This window comes from Chionomys nivalis, chromosome 8 (assembly GCF_950005125.1).
Source record: "Chionomys nivalis chromosome 8, mChiNiv1.1, whole genome shotgun sequence".
NCBI lineage: Eukaryota > Metazoa > Chordata > Mammalia > Rodentia > Cricetidae > Chionomys > Chionomys nivalis.
The window spans coordinates 35,591,094-35,606,343 of record NC_080093.1 but is presented as its reverse complement, the minus strand read 5'-3'; the positions used below and the strand labels follow the sequence as shown (position 1 = coordinate 35,606,343).

The 15,250-nt window shown below is 41.1% G+C and overlaps 1 protein-coding gene across 16 annotated transcripts in view; it reads left to right on the top strand.

Moving 5' to 3' along the window:
• Positions 1 to 15,250, top strand: part of Trpm3 (transient receptor potential cation channel subfamily M member 3) — a 492,783-nt gene that overhangs the window by 234,838 nt on the left and 242,695 nt on the right. For all 16 annotated transcript variants that reach the window (XM_057778232.1, XM_057778230.1, XM_057778228.1 and 13 more), the window contains exons 2-3: positions 2,593 to 2,672; positions 4,111 to 4,315. In XM_057778232.1, the coding sequence (XP_057634215.1) occupies positions 2,593 to 2,672; positions 4,111 to 4,315 (285 nt within the window). The remainder of the gene's footprint in view (positions 1 to 2,592; positions 2,673 to 4,110; positions 4,316 to 15,250) is intronic.

Genomic DNA, 15,250 nt, shown 5'->3' with positions numbered 1-15,250 from the left:
CTATGTGCTAGCTGTGCAAAATGAACCTCTTGGTCTGTTTATCATAAAACCCTCCATACTAATTTAGAATCTCTATACTATACATGAGGCTCAGAGAAAGTCAGTAACTTTTTTTCTTATCTTGTTAGTTGTCGGTCTAATGTTTTATGAGCCAAACAGAGGGGTGGTCATTTCTACCAGTATTTTATAGACCCTTATATGACCTTCCATGTGAATGTATAGTTTGAGAATCAGTCCAGAAGTCTGGCATGATGGTGCATACCTTACTCTCAGTGCCTGGGAGGTTCGGGATAGTGACTGCTCAAGTTTAAGGTCAGCTAGATTTACAAATTATTACCGGGATAACTGGGACTAGAGTGAGAACCTGTCTCAATAAACAAATAAAAGCCAAGGTCATTCTCTCTTCTTGAAGCCAAGCATGGTATTCCCCAAGTAACAACAACCCAGTATGTCAAGCTTTATTATTGTACCCAATATACAGATGGGGAAAACTGAAGCTAGAAGAATTCCTAACTCTTCTCATCTACGAGAGCCCTTCCTTTCTCCTTTCTCAGCTGTAGATTTTATGTCCCAAGCATGCTGCCTTTCCAAATTCCTCTCCTGGAACATGGACCAGCACTCACTAGAGCAGGCAGATGATGCCCCAAAAGATTTGTTTGAAGGCTTGCCAAGACCGGCAACAGAAGTACATTCTTTCTTCACTGTTCCCCAAGGTGTAGGGAGAGTGGGTTTCAAATGTCCAGTGAGGAACGTCAGATAACATCAACAAAAGTATTCAGTGTTTCAGCACCACGGGCTATGAATAGTTTAATTTACAGGCTTTTTACAAAGATAAAGACGGTTATCTCTGCTGCTGAGCTCCTTTCTGTTGCAAAGATGAAGTCAGTAGCTTTCTTCTCAAAGAAGGAAACTCTTTGAGAAGAGATTTTTTTTTTTCATGTCCTGCTACAAACAAAATTACAAATGCCTTCTGTATGCATGAAGGTAGAGAGGTGCATCAGAACCTAGAGACCTTTGAGGCAGTGTGGGCTGCGGCTTTAAATGAAGACAATGTAGGGAAACCAGAAATTAAGTGGCCCCACTGTGACCATTACTGAAAGAGAATACAGTGTCTTGATGGTCCTCAACCATTCTCCGTGTGGCCATGTGTAGAATATGCATTACTGTAAGTATTAAATAACTACCAGTATGGATGTCACATACACAGACCTCCATTGTATGAGATCAAGGGAATAAGTGTACACCAGAAGGCACAAGGCTCAGATAGCACTGTGTGCCCAGGGAATCGGGACTAATTACACATAGCAAGTAGAAGCTGGTAACAGTTCCCACCAGTGATTGACACAGGTCAAGCGAACAGCTCAATTGTGCATCGGGCCAGGATATTTTAAGAATATGATTTTAGGTGTGACAGTAAAATAATGCCATGTGAAATACCTAAGGTTTGCTCCAGTAACTTCCATCTTAAATACTTAGGATAGGAATCTCCTAAGAAGTTTAGCAGGTTTCATGGAGACTTCTCTTCTGTTTCAAATGCTTTTGAAGAAAGGGATCCAGGGTATCCAAGTTTTTGGAATTGTGGCATGGTGTTTTCATCTACAGATGTGCAGAGCTTCATGCATAGTTATGGTTGGATAATGCAGTCTACGGCCCATAACTTGTACATGAATGTTAGATGATGCTGGGGGGGGGGGAATACCCTTTTGATGGACAGATTATCCTTGCCCATTTAGGAACACCATCTCGATGCCAGGGTGTCTGAGTGTAAGAAGCCATACTTTTTGGCATGTATGTAGGATATAGGGGAAGTGTGCCCATTCCCTTCCCAAGCATTACCCGGGAGCCTGGAGGCTGTGCTGACACCTATCCTCTTTGTCTTCCCATTTCCTTTTCTCCCTCTCTGTTCTTCTGTATCACAAACTTGGTTTTAAAGAACCTTAGTGATGTAGCAGGGATTTGGAGTTATGCACCCCCTCAGCCATCTTCCTTTCCTTCTGTAAGAAAAATCTAATAGAAGCTTCAACCGTGAAAACCTGATACTGAACTAGGTGTGTTTCCTCTGACTTCTGAATTTCACTTTTCCTGTAAGATTATAAATGTCATGTTCTGTTCCTTCAATTTCATTTTCTCTATGAATAGCCTTGTGTTTCTGTCATTTAGAAACCATAATGAACATGTCTACAGTCCCTTTACTAATACTTTTTCCAGCCTGGCTATTTCCATTCTTCTCAATATTATAATGTTAAAACAGGCAGCAGGTTCTGAGAATGGCTGATTGGATGATATACAGCATGGAATCCATTTATGGCATACTAGTATATCATGTGTTGTATTACATGTGTTGTTATCTAGTCAAAAAGATTTAAAATTTATGCTCGCCGGGCGGTGGTGGTGCACGCCTTTAATCCCAGCACTCGGGAGGCAGAGGCAGGTGGATCTCTGGGAGTTCGAGGCCAGCCTGGTCTACAAGAGCTAGTTCCAGGACAGGCATCAAAGCTACAGAGAAACCCTGTCTCGAAAAACCAAAAAAAAAAAAAATAAAATAAAATAAAATTTATGCTCATCATTCTTCTTTCTCTCCCTCTTTTTCAGGCTCAGAAATCCTGGATTGAACGAGCATTTTATAAAAGAGAATGTGTTCACATCATACCCAGCACCAAAGACCCCCATAGGTAATCCTGTGATCTTTAATGCATTAAGAATTTAAAGTCGTAATTATAGGGATAGAGCCCAATAGTAATTACTACCACTGCAAGGGAACCCCTGCCAAATTAAATATATTTTGAAGCAAATATATACTGCACTGCTTAATATGCAAGGCTAAAGTTAATCTTCAACTAAGTGTCTGTACACAGAGTAACAGATTCGCTATTGTAGAAAGACTGGTCCCTGTATATAACAATATACTATATTTTTGTAACAAGTACTTATTTTTCCATCTTAGCATTTTGTCAAATTGTTTCATTGGTGCTAACATGCCCTGCTAAAATAAGCAAAACAAAACACAGTATTGAATGAAACACTCCTAGAAGATTCATTAGGGTTTAGACCTTCAGATCGCTCTGCACTTTTTGGCACTGTAATTCTGTAATTACCTTTCTGGAAATCAACAGTATGTACAGCCGGAAGCTACAATAGTAATAAATACATCGTCATCTGGAAATGCCTTTTGAATGGGAAGTTTTTAAAAGGTGGCTGAAAACACAGATCTTCCAGCCACAGACTAGATACATAACCTTGGATACATTTCTTAAGCTTCAGCACTACAATAGTTTGTCATCAGTGTATCTTCAATGGTTAGTGTGTAAGAGAATGCTATGTAACTATCATTACTAGTAATTGTAATGTTATAACATTCGAAGGACATTTTGATGACAAAGGAAACAAATTTTAAGTTTCCAGTTTTTCTCATTTCTTTTTTTCTTTTTTTTTCTTTTTCTTTTTTTTTTTTTTGGTTTTTCGAGACAGGGTTTCTCTGTGGTTTTGGAGCCTGTCCTGGAACTAGCTCTTGTAGACCAGGCTGGTCTCGAACTCACAGAGATCCGCCTGCCTCTGCCTCCCAAGTGCTGGGATTAAAGGCATGCGCCACCACCGCTCGGCCAGTTTTTCTCATTTCTTCTTCAAAAAAACCTATAGATTTTTATTCTCAGAACTGAATATTGGACGGGAAATCTCAATTGGAGAGATGAGTTAGGTTGTAGCCCACACATAACTGAGATTCCTCATTTAAATGTACATGTTAGAAGTCTTCCCCCCAAGGTCTTTAGCATCTTGTATGTGAGGTTTGATAGATGGGAGCAGTTAGAAGTGGAAACACCTAGAGAACTTCTGTTCACAATTGCCCTGTACAAATAATAGGCCAAGTACTTAAAGGTGTGGGTGTTGAGGACAGTAAGTATGGATAAGCTGGGTGGTGGGGAAGAACAGTCGATGGGGTGTTATGGGGAGCCTCTCTCCATCATTTTCCTGATAAAACTGCATTCTGGGATTTCACCTACCACTGAACTGGAGTGGGTCAGCATGATCTGTGGGTTTCTCTAACAGGCTGCTTGCACATGCATTCTAGTAATGGCTGATGCAAGGGGTTCACTTTAACCTCTCATATTATAGGTGTTGCTGTGGGCGCCTAATAGGCCAGCATGTCGGGCTCACTCCCAGTATCTCTGTGCTTCAGAACGAGAAAAATGAGAGTCGCCTCTCCCGAAATGACGTCCAGTCTGAGAAGTGGTCCATCAGCAAGCACACTCAGCTCAGCCCAACAGATGCTTTTGGGACCATTGAGTTCCAAGGAGGTGGCCATTCCAACAAAGCCATGGTAATAAAAGAAAAAAAAACAGTCACATTCTCCCAGACACGATTTCCCATCCTGTAAGGGAACAGCTAAGAGCGAAGCTGTAGGTTTCAGGCTAGCCTGGCCTCTGTCGCTTCCCAGTAGGGGATGTAAACCCTTCCCCAGGACTTTTTAAATCATTAGGATGAGATCAGATGGTGAGCTGATTTTTACTTTGGTTAGCATGCACTATTGTATATGATCTTGCAGTTCAATGTTGTTTCTGTATGTGTATTCACACTCATTGCCCAAATCCATCACCTCTTTATTCATCTCCCAACACAAGCACCTGTATTATCTTCTGTCAATCACTCTTATAATCAGATCCGCTGCTCTCTGCCCTTCACGTATGAAAGCAAAGGTGGTACTTGTCTTTCTGACTCTGGTTTGTTTTCTGCAGCCAGTCACAGTTTGAAATATTATTTTCTATGTCTCATCTATTTAGCCTTTTCCTAAATCATTTATCCCAGGTTTGGAGAAAGAATAAAAAATGTTTCCTTTAGGTTTCTATTTTGTTTTTATAGGCAGCATTTCCCAGCTGTTTCCTTCATGGTCTTGACAGAGATCTTGTAATCCATATCAAGTACCTTTTCTCCAAGTAGCTGGGTTAGGAATATTCTCAATGGGAAAGAACAATATCTTTAGCGAGGAATTGGGACATATATAGAAATTTTGTCCTGTCTGAACTATAGTTCCCGCGGACTGCACTTAATATGGCTCACAGACTTTTCAAAAAATAAAAAGTATAGCATTGTAGTCTGAAAATTCTGGAAGTTTTGTAATTCAGTAGGCTGGCTTCTGGAGGCTGAAAGAGGCAATAGGTGTAAGATACGAGCACAATGCTGGACGTGTCTACGGGCATGAATTAATTTAGCTGTGTTATTATTTTATTTTTAATTATTTATTTATTTATTTATTTGTTGGATTTTTGAGACATGTTTTCTCTGTGTAAAAGCCCTAGCTGTCCTGGAACTAGCTCTATAGACCAAACTGGCCTTGAACTCACAGAAATCCCACCTACCTCTGCCTCCCAAGTGCTGGGATTAAAAGCGTGCTCCACCACTGCCTGGCTCTAGCTGGCATTATTAATAGTCTTATTTTACCCAGTCTCTAAAAGAACTTGGAAAAATATTTAAATCATCCTTTAAAGAATGTGCCTTTTATCTATGCCTCTATTAGTTCATATACTTTAATTTATAATTTCAGGCAATGCTTACGTTTAACTCTGAAAGATCAGACCTTGTAGCTTACTGGCTGACTTTTGAGTAGGAATCCATTGGCTGTTTATTCATAGCCTGTTGCTGGTTGCTGGTTGTGTGACTGTTCTATTTAAGCCTAGTGCCTTAGTTTCCTTGTGTGAAAAGTGGGATAGTAACTTCTACTTCCCAGGACCATTTCAAGGTTTTATAGCGCCTCTGTAGATTAAGGACTTTGGATGGTGCCTGGTGCAAAAGCTACAGAAGGTTTTACTCTGAGGGAAACTTTGTGATCAATCAAAATAGATGTGTTCTCCTGAAGTCACAGAGCTAGATACATTCTCACTGTCTGATTGGAAATTCTTAGTTAAGCCATTTAAATTTACATGCGCCTCAAGGGTTCTTCCTAGAAAGCTGGTAACGTTGCCTTCCATGAGGTTCATGAGCATAAAGACACCTGATACAAAGCTAACGCTCAATATACATGGGGAAATGATAGAGATGGGTCAGGAAAACAGCTTCCTGTACTTCCTAGAAGCTCAACAACCCCTTAGAATATTTCCACAGGGACATCAGCTTTCTTTTGCCCACAGTTGAGTCTTTGTTCTGTGAAGAACAGCTTTAGTGACAGTCACCATCAGGAAAGCAGGATAGAGGTTTGTAAGCTGATGTCCACATTCTCTCTGGCCCTGGCAGTCACTCATCCCAGCAAATCAGAACGAGTTCCATTACCTGGGTCACTGTCTGTAGCTAACCTGCTGTGGGCGTGGTGTTAGGATGAGCACAGCAAGAGCCCTTTTGTTGTATAAATTTCCTCTACAGGCAATTTTTTTCATCCCCTGAAAATTTCTGGTGAATCTGAAAGACCCCCTAGAAGCCTGGGAAGCTAAACTCAAAATGACTTTATTAGCATATGCCCTTCAACAAAATGTTCCAGAAAGTACTTCAGCAATTTCTTTCATAACCTATAAGGAATAATAGTCATGATCATAAATGAGCAACTAACTATTCTGCAATCTCCTCAGAGCTCATCTCCCCAACACATACTGATGAATGCTTTTCAGAGCTGTGATCGAACCCTGATCCTCATGCATGGTCCCAGCCCTCAGATATTAAGAATTTCAAGACAAAAACTCAGGGACGCGAGCTCTAAGCACTGCCCTTCTGGGCACTGTTTTACACATACTGTGCTGTTGACCCTGAGGTTAGAGTGGCCCTAGGTGGCCGAAGGGCAGTCTCTCTGAGGGCCACCCTTTCTTTCTCCCCAACCCTAATTAGCCTAATGAAGACCAGTTTTTCTCTTCATTACTGTTGGGTATTTAGCGAGTGGAAATCCCCGGCATTCATTCAGACACAAATGAGCATCTTGTGCACTTTGAAAGCTCGCCTCAGAGTTATTCGGCTGCTCCTATCTAAACAAAGAAGTGGTGCTTCTGGCCTCCTCTTCCGAGGTAGGGGAATGGCTGCTTGCCAACCCGAGCCTCTCTTGCTTCCCAGCCTCTCGAGCAAAGCAGTAGGGAGTTTGGACAGACAGACCTGACACCCACTTCCTGTGAAAGAGGCCAGTCTTCGTGAGAACACCGTAGGGTTAATTATTCTCCAGAACTGCGGTTGGGCAAGCCAGTACACTTAATGTGTCTATGGGCCATCGTTTCTGAAAGGAGTCCTTGAAGTGATTTTTTTAGCAAAGTCATCAAAACACTTGCCAGGGGCAGGAACGACTTTTATTTTTTATTTTTTTAAATTAAGGGTAAGATATAACATTAACTTTTTTTTTCAAGGCAGTCCAGGATACAGCTCTAGCACTGTCCACATGCCAAGGTGGACTGCGCACAGTGAGGCAGGAGGACCAGACTCATTACTAAGATGCCTCCCATTACTTGAGAGCCGAGCTGAAGCTAGGTGTTGGTCCTACCACACGTGTAGGACAGCAGGGTACCACAGACCCTTAAGCATCAAAAGCACTTGAGGGTCCCATTCGGTGGTTCTTGACTTGGCACCAAATAACAAGGGAGGACATCACAGATAGCAGTATCTAAGATTGACATATGGCTCATTCATTGGCTTTGATGAGCACATGGGCATCCAAAGATCTTTGGATATATACAGAGCAGTTATTCCACTGTGCAATGGGCCTTGGGAAAATTAATCTCCATCCCTTCTACCTACATTATAGGTAGGATAATTGAAGTCCTCCCTCCCCAAAAAAGTAACTTCTTTTACCAGAGAAAGTTCTTGAACCCAGCTTCCTAATGACCCCCTTTCCATTCTCTTATTTTCTTTGTCACATGTACCCAGGACAGATGACAGCCACTGTTTTATTTGAAGTTGTTTGGAGATGATTGAAAGGAAACTAATTACCATTGTGCCTCTACCTTTTTCATAGGGGTTCTTAGAATTTTTTGTAGCAGAATTTTTAAATCACTAATATTTAATGAGGTTCATTAAACTTGAAAGCCTTGAGAAGAAGGGAAGTCTTTGTAAAATTACATCTTAGATCATTAGACTCATTTGCCAAGTTCTTTTAAGTGTTTGGTGGTGTTCAGAACGCAGTGTCCAAGCTTATCCAAGCCCCAGATAAAGTCCACGCTTTGCAGAGAGAAACTATGACGTGGGAAGGAGCCAATCCAAGCTGACAGTGAGGGAAGGAACTTGGCTTCCTGCCCATTCCCAAGATGCATCCTACCAGATGACAAGCTCTAAACCATCCTGAGTGCTCTAAAGACCAGATCTCTCATAGGGACATCTCATAACTTGCAAATCACCTGAGAGCCACAATAAGATCACCCTGTCAGCAGACATAGTGAGGTTTCTTGGAGACTTGTCTATTGAGGGCTCCGACATGATTTACAAAACGAGCAGACTATAGACTCACTTGTTTACAGATCATCTCTTCTAATTAACACAGAACTGGCTTGTGGGCCAGGTAAGGCTGAACCTAATTAAGGGACTGCAGTTAAACCTCTCAAGCCAGCCACATGATTCTCTTCTGGCTCTCCTCTGCTATTTACCCTGCCTATTCGATCATGTGGAGCCCCTTAGAACAGTTTTCATATAATTTAGAAAATTATGCCTAGCCCTTTTTTTCGCACTGAAGGCTATAACTATTGAGCCTACAGAGGTGAAAGTCTTGCTCTCTGAGCTCTGGGGGAGGGGACCACATAGTAGCAAGGTTGTCCCTGGTAGCATAGCATCTGTAACCATGTACTCTTAGAGAGTTTTAGAGATTGAATTTGAGGTTTACAAACTGTCTCTCTTTGCATTCTGCGGATTTAGTCTGGAAACCCTTGACTAATATTCTTCTGCATAGGAAATGGTTAAATGGTTCTTTCTTCACACACATGAACAACTAATCACTGCCCTATGGCTAACACGAGCTTCCTACAGCTTGATGGGGCTGTGGAGAAACCTTGTGATTGCTCCACTGATTTCCAGTTTGCACATTGTGGTTGAAGGCTGCAGAGCTAGCAACAGGACCAGATGGTCTGTCTGAAATTAAAAATTAAGGTAGAAGCAGGGCGTAAATTAATCCTAGCACTAAGAAGGCAGAGGCAGGAGGATATCTGTTAGTGAGAGACCATCCTGGTCTACATAGAAAGTTCCAGGACAGCCGGGACTGTTACACAGTTGTTAAAAAACAAAAACAACAACAACAAAAAAAATTAAGGTAGAATATATGATTGATAATTCCCATCCTAATTATAGGTATGTAAAATATGGGAAGCTGAATCTGCTCAGGAAATCGTCCACTTCCTTCCTTCTAGAAAATGCTATACTAAATATTTCTGATAGAAACCCCATAGACTAACCCCCATGATCCCTGTATGTGCTTAGTGGCATTTTATGTTCTTTCTCACTACTGAGCTTCCCATTATCGATATTAATCCTACAAATACCTGATATCTAACACTGGGAAACTGCAAAAATAATGACACTTTTACTTCCAAAGTATTGAGGGTCATCAAACTGGAAATTTAAATGCATTGAATGCAATTCCAAATATTTTCTTTCTAGTGAGATTCCTCTGTCTACTGAACCACCATAACCATTAAACTGGATGCAAAGTCTCCATGGACTTGGGAAGCTGCTAATGGCAGATTTCTCTCTGGTGTGACATATTGCGTTTGACTGCAGCTTTAATTATAAGTACCCCCTTTATATGTGGTACAACTATTGAGAAATGAAATGACGCTTGTCACATTTCTCAACAGAGAGAATGGGCCCCATTTCCCACTATGAGCTTGAAAGAAAGGCATTGTGGAGACCGTTAAAACAGATTTCACAATGCTAGGTCCATTAATCAGAACAAACACTGCTTAAGAAGTACCAAGTGGTTCTTTATAAGAATTAATGATGGCTTTGCAGTGAAGGGGAGAGGATTTGTCATTGAACATTTCCAAGAGTCTATCCAGATTTATTGTACTGCGGCCCATTTTCATTTTCATTAAAACAACTGGGCAATGTTACATGGATAAAAATCTAGGACTAAAGAGGCAACTGATGAATTAACACAACCAAATGCTCTATGAAGCTCGAGACAGCTGATAGAAGTTCATGGAGTTTTGTCTTTGATTTTTTGTTTGTTTGTTTGTTTTGTTTGTTTGTTTTTTGGTTGGTTGGTTGGTTGGTTGGTTGGTTGGTTGGTTGGTTGAAGGAGACAGTTTCCATCTCTCCATCTGCTCTCAGTAGAAATGACTGCATCCTCACTCCATCCAGCCTTTGTCCCTGTGGATATGATTGAAGGGGATATGAACACTGCCTAATGACACCCCGTGAGCTTCATCGCATTGATAAGTGAGCAGAAGCATTAGGATTGATGACGTCGTAATAGCCAATTCAGTAGGAAAATCACCTGCTCAGTACAGGCATAGCTGACCCTCTGCAGAGGTCATTAACAAAGAGAAGCTCTCATTGCCTATAGTCTCACAAAAGGTAATTTCCAGTTTGTTGTCTGGAAATCAAAGTATATATATCTTCATGTGAAAATAATGCTGAATTCATTGACCTCCACAGAACTCAGGAACATAAAACTAGACAATTTCAACAAAAATCTAGCTTCTGTCTTACACAGAACATTCCAAAAGTCATCCACCTACTTGATGTGCACAGGCCTCCCAATGTCAGACAGAAGACCTAACAGCAGGAAGAGAAAAGGACAGATCATTACATAGATGCACACCAGATCTCAGCTTCTCTTTCGATAAACTGGAGACCTCAAGGTCTGTTGTAAAGGTCTGTAGGTCTCCTCCTACCCCCACAACACTAGAGTGGAAAATAAAAACTATTTTGAAAAGCATGTGACTTGAATCAGTTAAATGCAGGCACACTATGTCTATGTTGAGTGTAAGGAATCTTTACCCGCTTTGGACTTACTGGAGCTTCTTGGCCATTACATCATCTACGATTTAACCCATACAGTAGCCTGTGCAGTGGTCAGGGTTGGTCTCCTTTAGCAGGTCAGATACTCACATTGTGCAAATGATCAATGCTGTCAGCATCTGATAATGGAGTCGGAAGTTGCTAAACAGCACCAAGCCGGAGTAATGCCTAGGTGACCACATTTGAAACACCTGTTAGGGAGATGTGTGATCATTTGCATTATGATCCCTTAGCAATTAATGACTCATAATGGGAAAATAGTTCATCATAGGCTGGTGGGATGGCTCAGTGAATAAAAGGCACTTGCAGCCAAGGCTGATAACCTGAGTTCAACCCCCGGGACTTACACGGTGAAAGGAGAGCACTGACTCTCACAAGCTGCCCTCTCACTTCTACACATATGCCATCCCCAACCCAAAATCAAAAAAAAAAAAAAAAAATGAATTGCTTCTCACGATGACCCAATAGCTCCTAATTTCAAATCACATTAACAATTTAATAGGAATTGTTCAATTTCTCTGGGCACAATTAGTGTGAAGCTGCTGAGTGAGCAAGTGAGGTCATTGTTCTATACACCTGAGAGGTGTGGTCTCTACATTCATAGGAATAGCATCTTAACTATCTCATTTTTTTTTTTTTTTTTTTTTTGGTTTTTCGAGACAGGGTTTCTCTGTGGTTTTGGAGCCTGTCCTGGACCTAGCTCTTGTAGACCAGGCTGGTCTCGAACTCACAGAGATCCGCCTGCCTCTGCCTCCCAAGTGCTGGGATTAAAGGCGTGTGCCACCACCACCCGGTTTAGGAATAGTATCTTAATAGTTTCTATTTAATTGAAATTTCTAGGTAACCTTAAAATGATGCTTAACCCAATGTTAAGAGTTTTACCTCCCAAACCATTTATTCTATTTTCTAAACAAAATTATTTTTATAACAAATTTCTTTATACCAAAATTATTTTTTTTTAAAAAAAAGTAGCATAGTGATTTACTTAAATATTTGCCTTTTGTTTTGCAGGAGAGGAGCAGAATAAGTCATAGATTATGGGCAATAGGTAAAAGTCAAGGAAGTGGATGTTTGTGGTCTTTACCAGGTTCTGGAGAGTTAGCTGTGGTCTGTACAGAATCTCAACTTTCTCTGCTGGTCCTAGCCAAGATGGGTACCATTAGTGAGATGCCTTGAGTCGCTTGCCAATGTTGTACCTTCTCACTTACTGTAGCCAGTTTCTTCCCCATCATCTCTTTGTTTTCCACAGAAAATTTCAGTGTATTTTACTTTCCATTGGCTCCAAACCAAACACCAGACATGCTGCCTTAGTCCTTCCTTGTGCTTCTGTAGAAGAGTATCTGAGATTGAGAAACATATAAAGAATAGACTCTTATTTTTCACAGTTCTGGAAAATGGGAAGTTCAGAGTTAGGGGCTTGTTGCCAGTGTGGCCCATGGTTCAGTGTCATCTTCCTGAAGTCAGTGCCAAGGCAAGAACTCATGTCTGTGTGCACACAAGACCATCACCAGCAGGAATGAGAGCAAACACATCCTTTTCTCAGGACCTCGTTCCTGTGTAATCTATTCAGGAGGACAGTGTCCCCGTGACCTAACTATCTCTTAAAGGCCCCATCTCTCCAAATGGCTACACTAAAGATAGCATCTTCAACATAAAACTTTAAGAACACACTCAAACCATATACACACTGTTTAGGTCTTATTTATCTGGGCAGGAGTTGTGCACGTGCAGACCCCAGAGAGCTTTTAGAAATAAAGATAGCCAAGATCGAACCTAGACCTATTAAATCAGAACCTCCACTTTTTACTAGCTTACCTATCCTATGATTTTTACACTTTAAAGAATTTTTACATTTTTACATTTTTACATGTAAAGGCCAAGCCCATCTACAACTGTCAGGGTTCACTGTAACTTTAACAATATGGCTATAATAATGGAGTAAATGACGGTTGGATAGCTAGATATGATATCCCTGTGAGACAGTCTTTGTGCCTCCTTTCTGGGGCTATAAGCAGAATAGTTGAAGAAGATGATCTCCAGAACCCCATGATTACATAATCATCTCTTATAATCCTGTGCCTATTTCACAGCAATATTGACAAAGTTTACCAAAAGCCATGGACAGCCTAAAGGCAGCCTGTAGCACAGGTATGAAATGGCACATAAAGGAATCATCCAGAAAGAACTGTCACACTGGACTCCAGCAAGAATCACATTGTGTCAGCATGGGCTTGCAGTCTTGGGCAGTCACTGGGACTGAAGCGAACCTTTGAAAGATGAGTTTAGTTTCTGTGAGTAACAGGGCAGAGTGCATTACCTTAGAACTTGGAGATTATTATTAGTCAAATGCACAGAAAACTGGGGAAAGCTGTCAGTAGTGAGTGTAAGGCCAAAATAAGGGGAAGTTCGCTTTCCCGAACAGAGAATTTGAAAGGATGCAATGATTTAAAATAAGAAATAGTATGATCCAAGGAAGAAGTCAGCCCAATAACCTGCTGCTGTCTCATAGCAATCTGAGGTATGGAAAGGCCACAAGGAGGCTGTTCCGGAACCCAAACTGACATCCTTTAAGGGAATAGACTGCTAACACAACTGTGGAAAGAGCTAAGACCAGGCCTGCGTGAAAGGAGTATTTTGAAAAATGCCTCCTTAGGACTTGGAGACTAGTTGGTTTATGTAAGGGAAAAGGAGTAAGAGGCAGTTACATCTTTAAGGTCAGGAAAAGGTTGTAGATTCTCAAAGCTAGGTTACAGGACCTCTTGTGACCCACTAGTAGTGTGTGCTTGGAAACAGCATGGATCCTTTCCACCTCATTGGAAATGGTAAGGGAGACTATGAGATGGAACTTAGAAAACATGTACCTGGAATGCAGAATTCAGGCCCCACAGAGTGACCTTTTCACTAACACTGGACCATATGTAGGATGCTGGGCTCATGTATGTACAATGGAGCTTAAAACTTACCACCCCTTAGTGGCATGAGGGGAGCATAAATGTAAAAGGCAGCTCATTTTGTTTGGATGTAATTGGCCCAAAGGTAGTGAATAATTTGGAGTTTTTTGAGATAGGATTTTATGAAGTCCAGGCTAGCCTCAAATTCACTATGTATCCAAGGCTAGCCTTTGAACCCCTTAACATCCTGCCTCCACCTTACAAGTGCTGATTACAGCAACGCGCCACAAACCTAGTTAATCAATTATTTTCTCTTCGGGTACAACACTTTCAAAATCTAAAACATTTTAATTAATTTTCTGTGTGTATATATGTGTGCATATGTGCATATGTATGTGAGCCATAGTGAGCACACAGAGGTCAGAGAAAACTTTTGGGAGATGGTACTCTCCTTCTACCATGTGGTCCCGGGGATTGAACTCAGGTCCTCAAGCTTGGTATCAAGGAAGTGCCTTTCCTCGCTGAACCATCTCAAGGGCCCAGAATTTACTTTGGTTCTTGTTATTTTTTACTTTTGAGACAGCATCTCATGTAGTTCAGGATGGTCCCAAACTTCTGATGCTCCTGCCTCCACCCCTCAAATCTTGGGATTACAGGCAGGCACTATCACATCCTGTTTATGTGTGGCGAGGTATCAAACCAAGGGTTTCCAAGGCATGCTTCTACAACTGAGATATATATCCCCCATGTAATATGCACATAAGAATACTATAATTTTGATTACTAATGTATTGCCTAATGCTTTATCTCTATCCCTTTACACTATAAATTAGGCATGATTATTGTTTTATATTGTGTAATAACATGACTTTGTATTTATCATGTGTGAGTTAACTAGTTACATCCCACCTTGTGTTTGAGGTCATCATTCTGGATCATATAAGCTTCAATTTTACTTCAGTGAAAACTCTCAGATGGGAACTCAGGGTTGGCATCCATAAAATGGATTCCACCTTTTTCCTGAGCTCTAGACCGACTGACCATTTCTCCTGGCTTTAATTTCCATTGCTGAAGTTGAGGAGTGGGTTTCCTTCCAGTCTAGAGCCTTCACAGATGACGCTTTCTCCGAACCGTTTTGAGGGGGTGCTTTCTGTGACATATCATGACTGAAGTTTCCTGTTGTTTATCCTGCCTAGGATCCATTGAGCTCCAGGATCTGAGAGTTGGTATCCTTCAGTATTTCTGAGACATATTTCACCAATGCCTCCTCAAGCAGTGCCTCTTTCAAGTTTGTCTGGAATTTTTAACCCACTCTCCTGAGCATCTTTAACTCTCCTGAGCATCTTTAGTTGTTTTAGTTTTTCTGTGTCTTTCTTCAAACCTTCATCTTTCCAGGTCCATGGCTAATTTTTAGGAACCATCGTCAATATGTTCCTTTTCCTTGCTAATTTTCA